A 22,031-nucleotide genomic window follows, 5' to 3' on the forward strand; every position below is an offset into this window, starting at 1 on the left:
GAGAAGAGAGAGAAAGCAAGGAGGAGGAGAAGAGAGAGAAAGCAAGGAGGAGGAGAAGAGAGAGAAAGCAAGGAGGAGGAGAAGAGAGAGAAAGCAAGGAGGAGGAGAGGAGAGAGAAAGCAAGGAGAGGAGAGAAAGCAAGGAGAGGAGAGAAAGCAAGGAGAGGAGAGAAAGCAAGGAGAGGAGAGAAAGCAAGGAGAGGAGAGAAAGCAAGGAGAGGAGAGAAAGCAAGGAGAGGAGAGAAAGCAAGGAGAGGAGAGAGAGAGAGAGAAGCAAGGAGGAGGAGAGAGAGAAAGCAAGGAGGAGGAGAGAGAGAGAGAGAAGAAAAGAAAGTAAAGGAAAGGAAAGGAAAGGAAAGGAAAAGGAAAGGAAAGGAGAGAAAGAAAGGAGAGGAGAGAAGAGAAATAAAGGAGACGAGAGAGAAAGAAAAGAAGAGAAAGAGAGAAAGAAAAGAAGAGAAAGAGAGAAAGAACAAGCAGAAAGAGAAAGAAAGGCGAGGAGAGAGAAAGAAAGGCTGAGGAGAGAGAAAGACAGAAGTAAAAGAAAGAGGAGAACGAAAGAGAAAGAAAGAAAGGGAAAGAGGAGAGAAAGAGAAAAAATAAGGGACGGGAAGAGAAGTGGAGAGGAGAGAAGAAAGAAGGAGAAGGAAAAAGAAAAAGGGGGAAGGGGGGGCGGGAGAAAAGGAGAGCGTAAGAGAAAAAAAAATAAAGAAAAGAAAGAGAAGGGGATGAATGAGAACTGGAAATAGAGAACTGAGTACAAGAAAGGAATACGTCGGAGTTTGGCTTCAATAGAACGGATGTTCTGCGTTTGTGAAATACATTTTTGTAACACAATAAATTGCACCAATAACTGTCCTCCCAGACTCAGAACCAAACACACCATTTATATAACTAAACATCGACATTCCAGATATGGAAAGGGGTCCAGACTCGGATCTGATAGCACAATGTATGATCAGCCTCTCCATGCTTTACAATGCATCTGACAACCGAATGAAGTTATGACATCATCTGCCCATCTGTAATGGTGTAATATTGGCCGTGATGGCCTATGGATCTGATCTCATTACCCCTTCCCATTAAAGTGTTGCTAAAGCCTGCATACACTATATCTGCTCTCCCCAGGAGCCTGCACTCACTATATCTGATCTCCCCAGGAGCCTGCACTCACTATATCTGATCTCCCCAGGAGCCTGCATTCACTATACCTGATCTCCCCAGGAGCCTGCACTCACTATACCTGATCTCCCCCAGGAGCCTGCACTCACTATATCTGATCTCCCCCAGGAGCCTGCATTCACTATATCTGATCTCCCCAGGAGCCTGCACTCACTATATCTGATCTCCCCAGGAGCCTGCACTCACTATATCTGATCTCCCCAGGAGCCTGCACTCACTATATCTGATCTCCCCAGGAGCCTGCACTCACTATACCTGATCTCCCCAGGAGCCTGCAGTCACTATATCTGATCTCCCCAGGAGCCTGCAGTCACTATATCTGATCTCCCCAGGAGCCTGCACTCACTATATCTGATCTCCCCAGGACCCTGCATTCACTATATCTGATCTCCCCAGGACTCTGCATTCACTATATCTGATCTCCCCAGGAGCCTGCATTCACTATATCTGATCTCCAACAGTACACAGAATATGGAAATGCATTTTTTTAGTAAATATAAACTGCTAAATAGCTTTTCTCAACAGCAGTATATTGCAGTCTAATTACTTCAAGCTTGTATAAGGAGTTTTCATTCTCCTCTGACTGTCCTATGAGGCTGTAGAATCCCTAACCCTCTGTTTAGACAGTGCTGATTGGCCCCTGTGCTGATCACAAGCACCCTCACAAGAAAAAAAAAAACCTCTCTAGCAATACACACCAAACTGTGTATGTGCAGAGAGCCCCCCCAAGGCTCTGTTCTATTAGGAGATGATTGTGGACAGTGGAAGAAGGGGAGGATCAGAGAAGACAGGACCAAACAGCCTTCTTACATAAGGCAGAGGGAGTGAGTATAACAAGCATGCTATTCTGCATTTACTATTGTGGGTTTAGTAACACTTTAATGTCAGCATTGTAGATGAATTTCCTTAGTAGCCAAAATGTAAAAGATGAAAAACAAACGTGAGAATGTGATTGGTCACCGAGTGCAGGTTACACAAAGTTTGTTGGTATCGAGTCCATCAGAATTATTGCCCAATGAGGGCGTGTTTGCGGGATTTCACAAGTCAGCGTGGTTGCTCAAATGTCACAGCCGTCAGTTACTGTAACTCAAGAAAGCAGCAGAAAGCGAGACGATGGCGATCACGAGTGAAATCTTACCTCGATCAGCGCGTGCAGCTGGCCCTGGTGAACGCACACTCCCATGAACCTACAGGAGGAGACACAAGAGAGACTTCATGTCACACAACCCCACAATACACAACAAAATACACAACCAATAGAGAAAAGACCATCACTACCGAGGGCACAAGATACTTCAAAAGTCTGCACAGGAACACATAACCCCCGAAACGCATACACAGAACTCTTGTGGTGTTACAGTTGCAATCTTCTTTGTTTTTACATGTATATGGTCACCTTTGTCTTTAACCTCTTGCATACTGGGCACTTTTACCCCCTTCCTACCCAGGCCAATTTTCAGCACTGTCACACTGAGTGACAATTGTGCGGTCATACACTGTACACATAGGACATTTTTATCATTTTTTTCACACAAATAGATCTTTCTTGTGCTGGTATTTAGTCACCGCTGAGGGACTTTACTATTTACTAAACAAATGAAAAAAGACAGAAAAAAAAAAAAAATGTTAGTTTCAGATAAAAATAAATAAAATTGCAAGTAATTTTTCTTCTTCATCGATAGGCGGCACTAATAGGCCGCACTGCTAGGGACTAATAGAGATAGGCCGCACTGATGGGCACTAATAGGGATAGGCCGCACTGATGGGCACTGATAGGGATAGGCCGCACTGATAGGGATAGGCCGCACTGATAGGGATAGGCCGCACTGATAGGGATAGGCCGCACTGATGGGCACTGATAGGGATAGGCCGCACTGATGGGCACTAATAGAGATAGGCCGCACTGATGGGCACTGATAGGGATAGGCCGCACTGATAGGGATAGGCCGCACTGATAGGGATAGGCCGCACTGATAGGGATAGGCCGCACTGATAGGGATAGGCCGCACTGATGGGCACTAATAGGGATAGGCCGCACTGATGGGCACTAATAGGGATAGGCCGCACTGATGGGCACTGATAGAGATAGGCCGCACTGATGGGCACTGATAGGGATAGGCCGCACTGATGGGCACTGATAGGGATAGGCCGCACTGATGGGCACTGATAGGGATAGGCCGCACTGATGGGCACTGATAGGGATAGGCCGCACTGATGGGCACTGATAGGGATAGGCCGCACTGATGGGCACTGATAGGGATAGGCCGCACTGATGGGCACTGATAGGGATAGGCCGCACTGATGGGCACTGATAGGGATAGGCCGCACTGATGGGCACTGATAGGGATAGGCCGCACTGATGGGCACTGATAGGGATAGGCCGCACTGATGGGCACTGATAGGGATAGGCCGCACTGATGGGCACTGATAGGGATAGGCCGCACTGATAGGGATAGGCCGCACTGATGGGCACTGATAGGGATAGGCCGCACTGATGGGCACTAATAGGGATAGGCCGCACTGATGGGCACTAATAGGGATAGGCCGCACTGATGGGCACTAATAGGGATAGGCCGCACTGATAGGGATAGGCCGCACTGATGGGCACTAATAGGGATAGGCCGCACTGATGGGCACTAATAGGAGATAGGCCGCACTGATGGGCACTAATAGGGATAGGCCGCACTGATGGGCACTAATAGGGATAGGCCGCACTGATGGGCACTAATAGGGATAGGCCGCACTGATGGGCACTAATAGGGATAGGCCGCACTGATGGGCACTAATAGGGATAGGCCGCACTGATGGGCACTAATAGGGATAGGCCGCACTGATGGGCACTAATAGGGATAGGCCGCACTGATGGGCACTAATAGGGATAGGCCGCACTGATAGGGATAGGCTGCACTGATGGGCACTAATAGGGATAGGCCGCACTGATGGGCACTAATAGGGATAGGCCGCACTGATAGGGATAGGCTGCACTGATGGGCACTAATAGGGATAGGCCGCACTGATGGGCACTAATAGGGATAGGCCGCACTGATAGGGATAGGCTGCACTGATGGGCACTAATAGGGATAGGGGGCACTGATGGGGCCTCACTGTAAATGTCCCGTCAGGATTGCTGGTTATCAGCTCTCCTCTCCTCATGTTGTGACAGTGCGTGAGGAAAGGAATGCCGATGACCTGGAAGTGTATTTACATTGTGATCAGTTGTGATTGGCCCTTTACTCTGATCTGTGATCAGCTGTGTCCAAAGGACAGAGGGATCACAAAGCGTCCTGGATGCGGGCTGCAGCGAGCGCGCAGTTCTGGGAGGACGTTACTAGATGCCCTCTCAGAACTGGATGACCGTGCTGTGGCCGTCGTTTGCCTGTAGCGAGGTCGGCCCGCATCCAGGGCGCTTTGTGTGGTTAAACTGATATCACTACTTGCCAACCGCACACTGTAGTCTTACAGGACGGGCCGGCTGCACAGAATCACGGATATATACAATGATATATACACATTTTTTATTAGGGGGCGTGCGCACACCTGGCTGTGCTGTCACTGGCATTGGCACATGCCGATCACCAATATTTATGGCCAGGACCCGCTGATCAGTGGAGCGAGTGACAGGAGAGAGCTCTGTGTATGTAAACAACACAGAGCTCTCTGCTGATCGCAGCCATGTGCCAGTTTTTGTTTCCCTTCAGAGCACTTCAGCAGCACATAGTAAACATAGGCACACATTTAACCCTTTGATTGCCCCAAATGTTAACCCCTTCCCAGCCAGTGTCATTAGTACAGTGACAGTGTATAGTATTATCACCGATCACTGTATTGGCGTCACTGGTGAGGTCAGTGGAGTTAGTGTCAGATTTCCCGCCGTCCCGCTATAAGTCGCTGATCACCCCCATTACTAGTATAAGAAAAAATAAAAATTCCCGTATATATCCCATACTTTGTAGACACCAATCAATCAATCAATCTATATTCGGTTGTTGGGGGTTTTTTTTACCAAAATTTATGAAGAAATTTGATTTCTTAATTATTTTATTGAATATGTTTTAGAGCAGAAAGTAAAAAAACGCAGAGGTGATCAAATCCCACCAAAAGAAATCTCTGTTTGTGTGAAGAAATTATTTTATTTGGGTACAATGTTTCACGATCGTGCAATTGTCAGTTAAAGCAGTGCAGTGCTGAATAGCAAAAAATGGCCTGGTCATGGGGGGGGGGTAAAACCTTTCGGAGCTGAAATAGATAATATTTGTGTTTTTACGTATTTTTGTACATTTATGTGGAAGGTGTTGTGGCCTCCTGAGGACAATATTTAAAAGGAGTTGTAAAGTCTGATGGTTTGTATTCTGTGCATTAACAGGTGAGAAACTTTTTGTGCTGCGGCCGCCCCCCCCCAGAGCCCCCCTTTTTCTTACCTGAACCCGATCGTTCCAGCAACGTGCAAAAGCTCAGGGGCTCCAGCCGCTGTCTCAGGTCCTCATTGGATAGATTGAGAGCAGCGGAAGCCATTGGCTCCCGCTGCTCTCGATCAAACCCAGTGACACGGCAGCCAGGGGGCGGGTTTTGAGTCCTGATGTTTGTGTCAATAGATGCAGCAGCAGGACTCGGGAGCGTGCCGCACAGGTGCCCCCAGGGAAAGCCGCTCTCCATGAGGGCACTCGGTATAAAAAAAAAACAAGATTTTGTTCACTCTGTACTGAGCTCTGTGTTCATTGTCAACACAGAGCTCTGGGTGGTGATTGGACACAGCCGATCGACAGGTCCCGGCCGTTATTCATTGGCTATGACTTGCTGACAGACTGCTGTGTACAACCAGCCTGCCCCATACATGGATCAAACCTCTGCCAATCCCCGCTGTACAAGAAGAGATTCGATCCTTTTATGGCCGGCTTTAGCACCATCCCCCCGCCCCCCCCCCACCCCCCCCCCAGGGTTCTTTTAAATTAATTTCATACAAATGTAATTCCTCTGAAGAATCAGAAAATTGTAACGGACAGATAAAGTTGATAAGCAGACAGACAAGGAGACTGCGGGGCCACAGATACCGCAGGGCCACAGAGACCGCCGGGCCACAGAGACCGCCACAGAGACCGCGGGGGCCACAGAGACCGCGGGGGCCACAGAGACCGCGGGGGCCACAGAGACCGCGGGGGCCACAGAGACCGGGGGGGCCACAGAGACCGCGGGGGCCACAGAGACCGCGGGGGCCACAGAGACCGCCACAGAGACCGCCACAGAGACTGCGGGGGCCACAGAGACCGGGGGGGCCACAGAGACCGCGGGGGCCACAGAGACCGCGGGGGCCACAGAGACCGCGGGGGCCACAGAGACCGCGGGGGCCACAGAGACCGCGGGGGCCACAGAGACCGCGGGCACTCTCCTCGTCTCCTCATCAGATAATTCACACTCTTATCTAGAGAAGAGTCCGGCTTACCAGAGGAATCCGACACGGCCGGTTCTGTGCCAATGGAACGCAGCCAAACATTAAAAGGATTGGCATTATAAAATGACCCAAATAACATTTCACTACCAGATCGACCATCTATGAAACTTTATATATGAAAAATGAAAACAGCTTTAAAGTGATATTAAAAGGTAAAATAATAATACAAATATATATATATAAATAAAACAAACACGTCATACTTACCTGCTCCGTGTAATGTGTTTTTTTTTTTTTCTTTTCAAATCTCCCACTGGCGTTCCTGGCTCCTCCCCCCTGCTGGCGTTCCTGGCTCCTCCCCCCTGCTGGCGTTCCTGGCTCCTCCCCCCTGCTGGCGTTCCTGGCTCCTCCCCCCTGCAGTGTGCTCGCTCCTGAGCCCCGCTAAGACAAAGAGCAGAGCTCGCCCCTCCCCCTTCTCCTCAGTGCGTGGGATTAATAGCAGTGGGAGCCAATTAGGAGAGAGAGCGCCTCTATTATTGTGCTCAGTGGTGGATCGAGATTGCGCTCGGGGTAAATATAAAAGGGGGGGGGGGGGTTGATGAGAGTGAGGTGCTTACTGAAAGTGATTGTAAAGGCAGAAGGTGCATTCTATGCATGAAGATAAAAAGCCTTCTGTGTGCCCCTCCCCCCTCACCCCCCCCAAATACCTACCTGAGCCCCCTCTAGATTCGGCTGCCTGGGACTCCCCTCCTAATTGGCCGAGTTAGTAACGGGGCACCATTGGCTCCTGCTGCTGTCAAAGTCAGCCAATCAGGAGAGCGAGGGGCGGGGCCGTGTCACAGCTTAGTGTCTGAATGGACAGAGATAGCTGTGACTCGGCTGGGGTACCCCCCATAACAAGCTGCTTGATGAGGGGGCACTCATCAGGAGGGAGGGGCCAGGAGTACGGGCGGGGGAGCCGAGAAGAGGAGGATCAGGGCTGCTCTGTGCAAAACCATTACACAGAGCTGGTAAATAGAACATTTTTTTTTTTTTAAGTTAAAAATAACAAACAACTTGACAATCATTTGAAGGATTTTTACCTTTTACCTTCACACACAGAATGCTTAAAGCGTTTGTTACCCCAACATTTCATCTTCCTGATATGTGGCTGCTGTCCCATGTACTGGTATGGAGACGTCTCCTGTTCTCTTTGTATTGAAATTCCTGGTGTTCCTGTCAGTCCCTCTGCTTTCCTATCAAAAACTGACCACACTAGGCAAAAGAGCACCGTTTTCTGGTTGAGCTGGGAACTCTGCCTGCTCTCCTCCTAAGATCAGAATTGTCCTGACTCGCCCCCCCCCCCCAGTCATTCACTGGAAAGACCAGTGTGCTGTGGTTTCTCCTTCCCCACCTCTCTGAGCAACTCATGCAGCTTAGAACAGAGGTGATCACTTCTAAAGGAGAGAAAAAAAAAAAAAAGTCTATGGCCCTCAAGTTGCATGAAAGTTGAAGCATAGTGCATGAACGCCTTTCAAGTCACTGCAAATTTAAGTCGCACATATAAGGATGGTTATCATTGGAACACGTGGGGGATGACTTGTCACACACAAGTGTCAATGGGGGAGCAGAAAAAAAACCGGCACAGCTCCTCATGGCAGCCAATCAGCTTCCAACTTCAGCTTTGTAAATGAAGCTTTGATAATAAAATCTGTAATCTGATTGGATTCTCTACAGAGCTGCACCAGATTCTGCCCTAATCCTCCTCTTCTGGGGTCCCCTGCCGGCACTCCTAACTCCTCCCCTTTGGCGAGTGCCCGCATGACAAGCTGCTTGCTATGGAGGTACTCATGCAGGCTCAATCCCAAACCACGCTACCTGCGTCTATAGACACACAGTGTGGCTTGGCCTCTCCGCTGCCACAGGATTTGATTGACAGATGCAGGAGCCAATGGCTCCCACTGCTGCCTCTGTGTCCTGTGAGTGAGAGAGAGCAGAGAGAGACGCTGCACTTGGCCACATCGCTGGATCGAGATTGGGCTCAGGTAGGTGTTTATGGTAGGCTGGGGGAGGGGAGGGGGGGGTTCCTCATCACAGAAGTCTTTTTTTACCATAATGCAGGGAATGTATTAAAATGAGAAGTTGGGGGAAAGCTCGTTGGCTGGGCTCCTCTCTCTGCTGATGTCACCGATATCAGTCCAGGCACCGCATCATCCCGACAATAGAGTCTGGATCCACCAGCTGCCTGGACCAACGGCAGTCTCAGCCTCTCAGCGAGCCGCTCCCCCGCCCTCCACAGCTCAGCACTCCAATGAGTGTAGAGGAGCAGAGCAGGAGAGATGCCGATTGACAGCCAGCAGCTCTCCTCCCTGGGAGATGAGAGAACCGAGCCATCGGCGGTGTTCCGTGGCTCGATTCTCAATGAAGAGACGTCGGGGGACAGCTGCTGCATCCACCTAGGTAAGTATAATTGGCAAAAAAAAATAAAAAAACAACAAAAAAAAACAAAACAAAACACATACTTCTCTTTTAAAGGTATAAAAAATAAAAACCCCTCAAGCCTTCAGAACCCCTTTCAGTCCGATGTTGGCCGTTTTCCAGGCACTCCAGCAAACGTCTGCCAACCATTCAAAGAGCACCAGAAAGGAGCTCAGAGATCTTTTAAAGAACTCCTAAAGCACTCAATGAACATGGAAATAATTACTAAATACAACCGTTCTGAGAGAGGATTGTACAGCTGTGCTCATAAGTTTACATACCCTGGCAGAATTTATGATTTCTTGGCCATTTTTTTTTTTAGAGAATATGAATGATAACACAAAATATTTTCTCTCACTCATGGTTAGTGTTTGGTTGAAGCAATTTATTATCAATCATCTGTATTTACTCTTTTTATATCATAATCACAACAGAAACTACCCAAATGACCCTGATCAAAAGTTTACATACCCTAGTGATTTTGGCGTGATAACATGCACACAAGTTGACACAAAGGGGTTTGAATGGCTATTAAAAGGGAACCATCCTCACCTGTGATCTGTCTGCTTGTAATTAGTGTGTGTGTATAAAAGGTCACTGAGTTTCTGGACTCCTGACAGACCCTTGCATCTTTCATCCAGTGCTGCACTGATGTTTCTGGATTCTGAGTCATGGGGAAAGCAAAAGAATTGTTAAAGGATCTGCGGGAAAAGGTAGTTGAACTGTATAAAACAGGAAAGGGATATAAAAAGATATCCAAGGAATTGAGAATGCCAATCAGCAGTGTTCAAACTCTAATCAAGAAGTGGAAAATGAGGGGTTCTGGTGAAACCAAACCATGGTCAGGTAGATCAACTAAAATTTCAGCCACAACTGCCAGAAAAATTGTTTGGGGTGCAAAGAAAACCCCACAAATAACTTCAGATAAAATACAGGACTGTCTGAAAACATGTGGTGTGGCTGTTCCAAGATGCACAATAAGGAGGCACTTGAAGAAAGATGGTCTGCATGGTCGAGTCTCCAGAAGAAAGATGGGCTGCATGGTCGAGTCTCCAGAAGAAAGATGGGCTGCATGGTCGAGTCTCCAGAAGAAAGATGGGCTGCATGGTCGAGTCTCCAGAAGAAAGCCATTACTACACAAAGTATCCGCTTACAATACACCAAACAGCACTGAGACAAGCCTCAAACCTTCTGATACAAAGTCATTTGGAGTGATGAGCCCAAAATTGAGCTTTTTGGCCATAACCATAAACACAACATTTGGAGAGGAGTCAGAAAGGTCTACGATGAAAGGTATGAAGGTGGATCGCTGATGTTTTGGGGATGTGTGAGCTACAAAGGCACATGAAATTTGGTCAAAATTGATGATAAGATGAATGCCGTATGTTATCAAAAAATACTGGAGGAACATTTAATTCAGTCAGGAAGCTGCACATGGGACGTACTTGGACATTCCAACATGACAATGATCCAAAACACAAGGCCAAGTTGTCCTGTCATTGACTACAGCAGAATAAAGTGAAGGTTCTGGAGGGGCCATCTCAGTCTCCTGACCTCAATATCATTGAGCCCCTCTGGGGGGATCTCAAACGTGCCGTTCATGGAAGACAGCCCAAGAATTTCCAGGAACTGGAGGACTTTTACCAAGAGGAACCATCTGAGAAGATAAAGAGCCTCATCCACAAATACCACAAAAGACTTCAAGCTGTCATTGATGGTAAAGGGGACAATACACGGTATTAAGAACTGGGATATGTAAACTTTTGATCAGGATCATTTGGGTAGTTTCCGTTGTGATTATGATATAAAAAGAGTAAACACAGATGATAATAAATGACTTCAGCCAAACACTAACCATGAGTGAAAGAAAAGTTTTTGTGTTATTTATATTCTCTGAAAAATGGCCAAGAAATCAGAAATTCTGCCATGTAAACTTATGAGCACAACTGTGTGTAGTAGTATTTTTTTTTTTTTTTTTTAGAGTCTATTGGCAGTTACTGGCAGGAGGTGACCAGGCAGCAATAGTAAGATTCCAAACTCTTCTGGCCATCAATTCACATTACATTGTGACATCATCTAAGGCGGGGTCTCCAAACTGTGGCCTTTTGTTTGCCTTTATCCGGCCCTTTGAAACTTTTCCTCCCACGGACACCAATGATGGGGCACTATGCCTCCCACTGACACCAATGATGGGACACTATTCCTCCCACTGACACCAATGATGGGACACTATTCCTCCCACTGACACCAATGATGGGACACTATTCCTCCCACTGACACCAATGATGGGACACTATTCCTCCCACTGACACCAATGATGGGACACTATTCCTCCCACTGACACCAATGATGGGACACTATTCCTCCCACTGACACCAATGATGGGACACTATTCCTCCCACTGACACCAATGATGGGACACTATTCCTCCCACTGACACCAATGATGGGACACTATTCCTCCCACTGACACCAATGATGGGACACTATTCCTCCCACTGACACCAATGATGGGACACTATTCCTCCCCTGACACCAATATTGGGACACTATTCCTCCCATTTACACCAGCGATGCAATTCTTTTTACTCCCACTGACCACCAAGCCTGGGGCATGATTTACTCCCACTGATACCGGGGCATTTTTTACTCCCGTTGGCCACAGTCCGGCCCCCCCCCCCCTAAATTTTGAAGGGCAGTAAACTGGTCCTTTGTTGCAATAGTCTGGAGACCCCTGGTCTAAGGCACTGCTGCTCCCACCAGATTTGTAGTGAGATTCGGTGATGTCACTACTCTGATGCTGATTGTTCTCCTTGCTGGAGAGGAAGATGTACCTGACAACCTGTACCTCCTCTCCTGCTTCTTGAAATTGTCTCCCACCAGTCATCGGGGGGGGGGGCAGTTCTGACATGAGAAGGAAAGCCCTGCCTCTAACGAAGATGGCTACCTCCACACAGAGGCCACAGTCCATACTGGTGACTGGTCTTTTACTCTCTGCCCACTTTTCTTGAGGTCAGTTTCCGCAGTAAGGGTGGACTTTAAAATTGGTTGCACGCCTGAGCATAATTAATGCAATACTTGAAGTAATTTATAACTGGAAAAACAAGGAAATAATAAAAACATCACATGCCCACTAAAATGAACCTAAGCCATCTTATCCTAGGAGACCACTGAATTGGTTTTCATTTACCAGAAGAGCCAATCAATATCTCAACTTCCAGAAGGCAGACTCCGCCCCATCATCTGTTCATCTCACAAGCAAAATTTCTCCGTCTTGTGTAACAGCAAACCAATAAATCTGAATAATTAGCTTCTGAACTTGTCAATTGCCTCATTTCAGTGATGAATTTATCTACAGCATCAATAAAACCAAGCCAACCGGAACGGCTATCTGGAGAGCCGTCACTCTCCGTCCGATAATTACCAGTCAATGACTCGAGTGAAAAGGCGCAATCAATCTTCACCGACAAACAACTCCCGAGCCCATTACGCAAAACGTCATAAAACGCTCCCTTCCCTCTTCCACGGCAGGAAAATAAAGAATGGAAATGTGTCAAATTTTAATAAAAAAAGATTTATTTTAAGAAAAACCTCTGGAGCGGGAACGGCTTCGATCTCTGGAGTATGAGCTCACGCCGCAAGCATCTAAATGCTAAAAATAAGTCGTAAAGAGCCGAGGAGCGTAACGGCAACACAAGCCGGAGAATCGCTCATCAAATACAAGGAGATCACTCAATATAAATAGGGAAGGCTGGAAGCTGCCAAAAAGCTGGCAATTCCGAGCCAAGAGGGCGAGATGCCAAAAATAATAACCTGTTCATTGCTGAATGTCCTGGGAGGAGCAGGAGGGGTTAACCTCGAATTCCCTCCAGGCCCACACCCAATGCCAAATACCTGTCACTGAAACTCAACCGGTTACTGTTGCAAAATAGTTTTCTTTTTGTCTTTTGTTTGCAGCCATTGTGCGGAGAGGAGATCTGTTTATTTTATTACATCCTGCAGGATTCGGGTTTCACTTGGAGAGAAAAATCGCAGAGTAACCTCCACCTGGGACAAAGCAGAGTCCAAACCTCGGAGAGCAAAGATCATTGTAATGACATTTCTTGGGATTTCTCTATAAAAGGGAGAGAGAGAAAAAAAAGGTACATCATTACAGCCAAGGAAAATTAGATCTTGGCAAACTTCTCCTGGGAACAATAGAGGGCACTCAATGCACCGCCATGTCACCGAGACACCGGGACCAATCAAGGTGTTTTCTGTGACTTGGCTGTCAGGTGACCAAAATACTTCTTCCCTTTTCTCCACAATAAAAGGGACGGATAGGTCCAGATGAAAAGATCCAATTGTTTTTGCCTCAACTGAAGGCATTCTACACAATCTTGTATGGTCAAGGCCTTGTTGGGACTCTCCGAAACAGATAAAAAAAAATTGATACTTGGTTTATTTTTCCAACATAAATTCAAAACCAAAATCTCCTTTTAGGTAAACCGACTTTCAAAGAGGTGATCATCCCCAAAATAAGCAGACAGATGGTTAGGAACCATCATTGTCTGTAGGAACCCTGCAGCTTCTCTTTCCTAAATCCTGACTTACCATGCCTTGTTCTGTACAGTGTCCCAGTGTGGAGGTGGACCTCCTAGTGATATAAAGTGATATAAAGATCTACATAGAGGAATCAGGAGCTCCTTCCTCCAGCTGGTGACCCCTCTAGTGATATAAAGATCTATATAGAGGAATCAGGAGCTCCTTCCTCCCGCTGGTGACCCCTCTAGTGATATAAAGATCTATATAGAGGAATCAGGACCTCCTTCCTCCTGCTGATGACCCCTCTAGTGATATAAAGATCTATATAGAGGAATCAGGACCTCCTTCGTCCTGCTGGTGACCCCTCTAGTGCTATAAATATCTATATTGAGGAATCAGGACCTCCTTCCTCCTGCTGGTGATCCCTCTAGTGATATAAAGATCTATATAAAAGGAATCAGGACCTCCTTCGTCCTGCTGGTGACCCCTCTAGTGATATAATGATCTATATAGAGGAATCAGGACCTCCTTCCTCCTGTTGGTGATCCCTCTAGTGATATAAAGATCTATATTGAGGAATCAGGACCTCCTTCCTCCTGCTGGTGATCCCTCTAGTGATATAAAGATCTATATAAAAGGAATCAGGACCTCCTTCGTCCTGCTGGTGACCCCTCTAGTGATATAATGATCTATATAGAGGAATCAGGACCTCCTTCCTCCTGTTGGTGATCCCTCTAGTGATATAAAGATCTATATAGAGGAATCAGGACCTCCTTCTTCCTGCAGGTGACCCCTCTAGTGATATAAAGATCTATATAAAAGGAATCAGGACCTCCTTCGTCCTGCTGGTGACCCCTCTAGTGATATAAAGATCTATATAAAAGGAATCAGGACCTCCTTCCTCCTGTTGGTGATCCCTCTAGTGATATAAAGATCTATATTGAGGAATCAGGACCTCCTTCCTCCTGCTGGTGACCCCTCTAGTGATATAAAGATCTATATAGAGGAATCAGGACCTCCTTCCTCCTGCTGGTGATCCCTCTAGTGATATAAAGATCTATATAGAGGAATCAGGACCTCCTTCCTCCTGCTGGTGACCCCTCTAGTGATATAAAGATCTATATAGAGGAATCGGGACCTCCTTCCTCCTGCTGGCTATCATGCAGAGCTGCACCAGATTCTGAGAGCTCCAGTTTTAATAAATCTCCCACTAAATGTCATCCGGTTGGAGTTCACTTACATCCACTTTAAAACTTGAATAAAAACTGCAAGTAGGGGGCTCTTCATTGCACAAGAGTCTTGCTCTGCAATAATACTTACCTGCCTGCTCAGTGTTTTCTATTGAATGTATATGGAGCTACACATGCGCAGTTTAATGTGTATTTCTAGCACACTCTGGCAGTCCCGGAGTGACCGAATCCCGTGCACATGTGTGGGAGGAGGTCGTCACCTGCTGGCTAATGAATAGGCTGAAAATTCGGGATGACCCGATGCCGAGTATTTCCACAAGTACTCGTGAAAATGCTCCCGATAACCCGAAACAGATACCTTTGGGGTGCGATTTGAGCCCAAAACAACATGAATGGGCACAAATTGCACAGCAAAGAATTGCATGCAATTTAAACAGGAATGTGGTACCACTTCTGCCTGAATCGCATGCAGTTTCCCGCACTGCTCCTGTGTGAACCCAGGCTGAAAACGCTATGACAAGCCTGGGCTCACATAAGAGCAGCTGGGAAACGACATGCGATTCTTTACAGTGCAATTTGCGCCCATTCATTATATATGGCCTCACATTGCACTGCAAAAGGTATCGGGTTCAGATATCGGGAGCACTTTCACGAGTACTCAGTATCAGCACCACCTTAATTCTCAGATTCTTTATTAGCCAGCAGGTGATGACCTCCTCCGACGCATGCGCACGGAATTCGATAAAGACAAAGGGTATCGGTGCAACACTTCTGAAAATGACAGCGGCGGGCGAGGGATGTAACCACCGCATTGCTGGAAGGGGGAGGGGAGAACGTTGGGGAGTTTAGTTCCACTTTTAGTGCCCATTCACAATGCTATATGATAGAAAATTTACGTTTTTTTTTTACACGCAGAATAGATGAAAACTTCCTCTATAAAATGATTAGAACCACAAGTGATGTCATTTGTTTCCTTTATGGATATAATTCAGATGGCCAAATTATATAAAATAACAAACGCCGCCTCACGTGTAACAATGTGCTCCTCGCGGCTCGGGGACAACAAAGCGCCTCCAGTCAGGGCTTGTCTCAGGTGTGAAATGATGGCGGCAGGGAGTGCGGACATTTCTCGCTCCCCGTTGTGTTTACCTGCATAGCGGCAGGTGCAGCCGAGCCCAGAGCTTCTGTGCAAATCTGCCGCATGTACTGCGTAATATCTCAACAATTTATACAATATCAAAACCGCAGTTAATCCACCACCAGCTGTAGAAACCGCTTACCAGCTCCTGTAGATCCCTTATTACAGGGGGTCTTTCTCCGCATCCCAGGGTTCCTCCACACCTCCGATATTACTCAGTGAGTTGAATAGAGATTGGGTACACAAAAGAAACGAGAGGCTCCACGTAGCATTAAAATCTTTGGTGGGTTTATTGGATTGGGGCCCCAGAACGACGTCATTTGTGATGAAACGCGTAGGGCGGAGCGACGTGTTGATGTCACCATCTCCCTCATGTCCCGGACGGGTCTGTTTGGTTGTGTGCCGGCCGACACACCAAACTTAAGCCGTTTTACTTACTTACTGTTGTGCTTTTATCCAATAAACCCACCAAAGATGTTATGCTATGTGGAGCCTCTCGTTTCTTTTGGTACCTCCATTATCTCCATTCAACTCACTGAGTAATAATCGGCGGTGTGGAGGAACCCCGAGATGCGGAGAAAGGCCTCGGCTGAGTTTTAAGCCACAGGTGTACACCGACAGCCCCCCCCTGTAAAAAGGGGCCTTCGGGAGCTGGTAAGCGATTTTCTAAAGCTGGTGGTGGATTCCCTGCGGTTTTGGCAATGGATAGATATTACTATTAAGAGATTTGACCCACCATCACATTACTTATGGACTTGATTTGCTCAGATGAATTTATTCACATGGATTTTATAATTAGATTTTGAGTGTGATTTGTATATATTTTTATTTATTGCTTTGTGATTGTGTTATACAAGAGAATCCCTGCCTATTTTCTAGGGACATGGGGTTATAGTGCAGTGTTTATATTTTTATTGATTACTTTATACAATAGGATGTTGCCAAGGCCAGCCAAAGATGAAGCCATCCTCCTCCCTGCAGCCAGGTGTTAAAGCGGAGTTCCACCCAAAAGTGGAAGCTCCGCTTATCCGTCACCCCCTCCCCCCCCCCTTCTGGTGCCACATTTGGCACCTTTCAGGGGGGAGCGGGTACCCGTGTTTGACAGGTACCTGCCCCCACTTCCGTCGGACCTCGCTGCGGCAAGGTATGTCAGAAGTTAGCGCCCCCCCCCTCCTCCTCCCCGCCGTGATCCGGCACTGTCTGGTAGAAGGTGCACGCCGCAGCTGTGCTGTAATTGGACACAGAACAAACCAATCAGCGGGTGCCGGCCACTGGATGTCCACCGGCACCCGCTGATCACCGAGGAGAGACACAGAACAGAGCTCTGCCTATGTAAACAACGCAGAGCTCCGTCCTGTCAGCGGGGGATGGGATGGATTTTGTTTCCAAAGCACATCACTAAAGCTGGATACACACTATCCAAATTTTCTTTTCCTTCAGAATTACCAAAACCATATAATAATATATGAGGACACACCTTAGGAGGTACAATTTGTATGCAATCAGGCCGGCCCTCGCACTACATAGTTTTGATAGATCTAAAAGAAATCTGACAACAAAAGTTGTATAGTGTGTGTGGGGGTTTAGTAAAAGAAGCAACACATTAACACCGGCTAGACACACATTTAACCCCTTTGATTGTCCTAGTACAGTGACAGTGCCTATTTTTAGCACTATCACTGTATTAGTGTCAAAAGTGTCAGATTCCCCGCCGTAATATCGCAGTCCTGCTATAAGTTGCTAATCGCCGCAATTACTAGTGTAAAAAAAAAAAAAAAAATACATATACATAATAAATATATATACACACACACATATACATATATATATATATATATATATATATATATATATATATATATATATATATATATATATATATATATATATATATACACACACATACACACATATACATACACACACACAAGAGTTTGTAGACGCTATAACTTTAGCGCAAAGCAAACAAAATACGCTTATTGGGATTTTATTCATTTTTTTTTCACCAAAAATATGTAGCAGAATACATATTGGCCTAAACTGATGAAAAAAATTCGATTTTTTTCAAGGTTTTTATTCGATGTTTTATAGCAGAAAGTAAAAAAAACTTTTTTTTTTTCAAAATAGTCTATCTTTTTTGTTTATAGCGCAAAAAAAAAAACAAAAAAAAAAAAAAAACAAAAAAACAAAAAAACAAAAAAAAAAAAACAAAAAAACAAAAACAAAAAAACAAAAACAAAAAAACAAAAAAAAAAAACAAAAAAACAAAAAAAAAAAAACAAAAAAACAAAAACAAAAAAACAAAAAAAAAAAAACAAAAAAACAAAAAAAAAAATGCAGAGGTGATCAAATACCACCAAAAGAAAGCTCTATCTGTGGGGGGGGAAAAGGACAAACATTTAATTTATGTACAGCGTCGCACGACCGCTCAATTGTCAGTTAAAGTAACGCAGTAGCAAAAAGCAAATAATGGCCTGGTCATGAAAGGGGGGGGGGGGGGGTAAATCTTCTGAAGGTGAAGGGGTTAACCATATTTTAGTTGACTAAAACAATTCAGATGCCCAAAATACAACTAAAACGCCATTTTAGCCAAGACTCTGATTAATACTACATTGAAATCTGACATCTGAAGACGGATTATATAATCACAATGACTAAATCCGCGTCTGTAGTGCGTGTTCAGCTCTTCATACCAGAAATAACATCCGATTCGATCTTCACTGCAGGACTATAGAATGAGTTTGGAAATAGTTGAGAAATGCTTCAATAATGTGTTACAATGTAACAAAACCCGTTATTTTCAGTGAAAAGTCTCCACTCACTTGTGCGATTTCTCACTTATTTGGATATCAAAGTTGCATGAGAAGTCACACTGCTTTCTTTTCAATGTCACTCATCCAAATTGGTGCGACTTAAAAGTTGCAACCTTAAAAAAGGTGCCTGTGCCACTTTTGATGCCACTTTGATCCATAGAATGTAAAGCTGGATCAAAAAATTGCAACAAAAAGGCGCTCCAAAGTTGCACTAATGTAAATGGAGCCCAATACTAAATCAAAATTGACGCTGCCTGCAACCACGGGTTGCAGGAAAGAAAAATTGCTCAATTTCCCCATCAAAACAGAGTTGACAGGTGAATCCCCCCCTGCGGAGCCATTGTGTCCCCACATGGAGAACACGGTGATTTTTACTAGCGGCTACAAACAGCTGTTTGCAATAATCGCATGTAAAATCTGGCAGGTTGGTTGTCCCCAAGTTGATCGATCAGCTTGATTACATTCAGCCTGCCCATACATGGTTTGAATCATCTATAGATCGGCTTCATTAAATGTAACCCTGATATGAATTGCACAGCGAGTTGTATTCTATTATCTGCAGCCTCGGACGTGTCCCCGGCTCCTTCTGTACAAACATCGGCCACATTCGATCGCCTCTCACCATCAGCTGGAGATGGACGTTACCTCTTCACGCCGGCCGAACGCACACATGCTGCCCATCAGCGGGTGGCCCTTCATGCCTATATATGGGGTCCTGTGAAATCCACTTACTGTGCTGATAGCGCACTCCCAACATGGATCCATACTAGCGATTGGGAGCTTTCCGATCATGTGACTAATGTGCCAGCCAATCACATGACCCAAATGCCCGCCTCCGTCTGCCTGTGTTTAGAACCCTGAAAGGCCCAGGAGGAGGCCGGTGAGAAGGGGTTAAAGTACGTCAGAATTCAAAGAAAAATCCGAACATCTCTGCAGAACGCACATTTCTCCATCTTTTATTACTTTTAAATGCTGCAAGAAAAAAAAAAAAAAACAGCTGATCTGCCGGAACTCCTGATTTTCAGTTTGAGCCTCTGTCTGCTGCACTGACATCCCAAACAGCATTAGTGCCTGCTGGACCATATGACTCCGCCCATGCCCCGCCCCTTCTCTGCCCCGCCTCACATACTGCACCTACATTGATTTCTTGCCCTGAAAACAGTGGCGCTGCCCCGATTCCTGAGATCCTGTCCACTCACTACGTAGTGAAAGGGGAGATGTAGTTCTGGGTGTGTATCTAGGTGAGAAGGAACGGATCTTCCAGCTGCTCCTCCAGGAATTGTACAGGGCGGCAGTGCCGGTACTTCTCTAATCTGTGAAAGAACCGAGAGACTAACCTTTGTTGACCAACAAACACATGCAGTATGTGCGGGAGAAAAAGGGCGGGCTTTAACCACTTGCCAACCGCGCTCTAGCCAAAAGACAGCTATACTGTGGTTGTCCAGGTCTGGGGGGGAGGGGGGGGGGGTGTCTACTGATTTCCTCCAGAAACCCCCCCCGAGCGTTCTCTGATTGTTGTGTCCTTTGGAAACAGCGGATTTACAGATCAATGTAAAGGGCCAATCACAGTGGCCCTTTACCAATGTGATCAGCTGTGTCAAATCATAGCTGATCCCATGTAAACAAATGCATTTTCTTTCCTCAATGTGCGAGGGAAGGAAAGTCGATAATCAGATCGCCTATGACAGCATTTACACTGATAATCAGTGGAGCCCAATCAGCACAGCCCCGTCAGCACCGGCCCGTCAGCGCCCCATCAGCGCCGCCTCGTCAGCGCACCGTCAGCGCACCATCAGCGCCGCCTCGTCAGCGCCCCATCAGTGAAGAAAAATTACTTATTTGTAAAATTTTATAACAGAAACAAAGAAAAGGGATATTTTTTTCCAAAAACCGTTTGGCGTTTTTTTTCATTTGTTTGCAAAAAATAAAAACCCAGTGCTGATTAAATACCACCAAAAGAAAGTTCTATCAGTGTGAAAAAAAATGTCAAAAATGTCCTATGTGTACAGTGTTACATGACCGCGTAATTGTCATTCAAAGTGTGACAGCGCTGAAAGCTGAGAATTTACCTGGGCAGGAAGGGGGTGAAAGCGCCCGGTATTGAAGTGGTTAACATCCACATGCCACACATATGCATCGCTGGGCAGCCATGTTTATGTGCGGAGAGCGCCCTCACCCAGAACAAAGAGGAGCTGTCAAAGATGACTCTTGGACCGGACTAAAGATCGGCGGCCGGCAGACCAGCTTCTGATCAGGTGGTCACATGACTGCTGATCCTTCCCACCCCCGAGGTGTTCGGAGCGGTTTAGTGGGACCCCGGGGGAGGTGGGACGGGCTGGTTAAAGCGTTTCTCCTAATGCAGACAACATTATGATCTTTATTTTCCTTTCTCCTCCTCCTAGCTATAGATTGCTCCAGGACTCTGCAGTGCCTCTCTATAAATGACCCCGGCCTGGTCACATGACACACGTAGCGCCATACCTCAGAATGTTGGGGTGGGACAGACGGTTCATCAGTTGCACCTCCTTCAGCATGTTGGCTCGGTTGCTGCTCAGCATGTTCATCTTTAGCGCCATCACCTGGTCAGACGTCCGGTGCCGCACCTTGAGAGGACAAGACAAAATCAATGTATAAAACAGAAGTCAGTGCTACTCCCCATACAACACAAAGATCGCACAGCTCCCGGGTGCTCCATCCAGTCGCTGGCTGAGTAAGGTAGGAAAAATGATCCGCACTCTGGTTGTTGCTCTTTAAAAAAAAATCTTTGTTTTTATTGACAAGACACAGTAAACGAATGCAGATGAAGAGTTGACGCGTTTCAGCCAATAAGGCCTTAGTCATAATGACTAAGGTCTTATTGGCTGAAACGCGTCAACTCTTTTCATCTGGGTTTAATGTTCACTGTGGCTTGTCAAAAACATAGATTTTTTTAAAGAGCAACAACCAGAGTGCGGATCATTTTTCCTAAATCAAATCAATGCAGCAAAGCGCACGAGGAGCTCACCGGCAGACGGGTCATAAAGCGTCAAACATATTGTGAGTGATCTCAGCACAGAGAAAAGGTGGTGTAATGGGGTGACAACACAGGAGCACAATTAGGAGACAGGGACAGAGCGTTGTCACCCTACAACAGGAAGTGCCTGACCTAGGACTGTAATGGCGGGATCACAGTGTTTCCTGATTCGTTACATCTCAGTGCTGCTGATCTCCTGCATCCTGTTTGTAGCAACATGGACACTGTATGGCATCAGATGCACATTACTGCTCTGGATCTGCTGTGTGTGTCGTTTCCAACAGGGATGCAAGTCACAGGGTGACAACACAGGAGCAGAACTGGGAGATG

The 22,031-nt window shown here is 46.3% G+C and overlaps 1 protein-coding gene across 1 annotated transcript in view; it reads right to left on the minus strand.

Moving 5' to 3' along the window:
* The window catches only part of TESK2 (testis associated actin remodelling kinase 2), a gene marked incomplete in the record, with an annotated part of 91,137 nt that overhangs the window by 23,080 nt on the left and 46,026 nt on the right, over positions 1-22,031 (minus strand). The window contains 2 exon segments of the mRNA XM_073593997.1: positions 2,320-2,368; positions 21,170-21,291. Of these exon segments, the coding sequence (XP_073450098.1) occupies positions 2,320-2,368; positions 21,170-21,291 (171 nt within the window).

Source organism: Aquarana catesbeiana, linkage group LG07, assembly GCF_042186555.1.
Source record: "Aquarana catesbeiana isolate 2022-GZ linkage group LG07, ASM4218655v1, whole genome shotgun sequence".
In the NCBI taxonomy this organism is placed as follows: domain Eukaryota; kingdom Metazoa; phylum Chordata; class Amphibia; order Anura; family Ranidae; genus Aquarana; species Aquarana catesbeiana.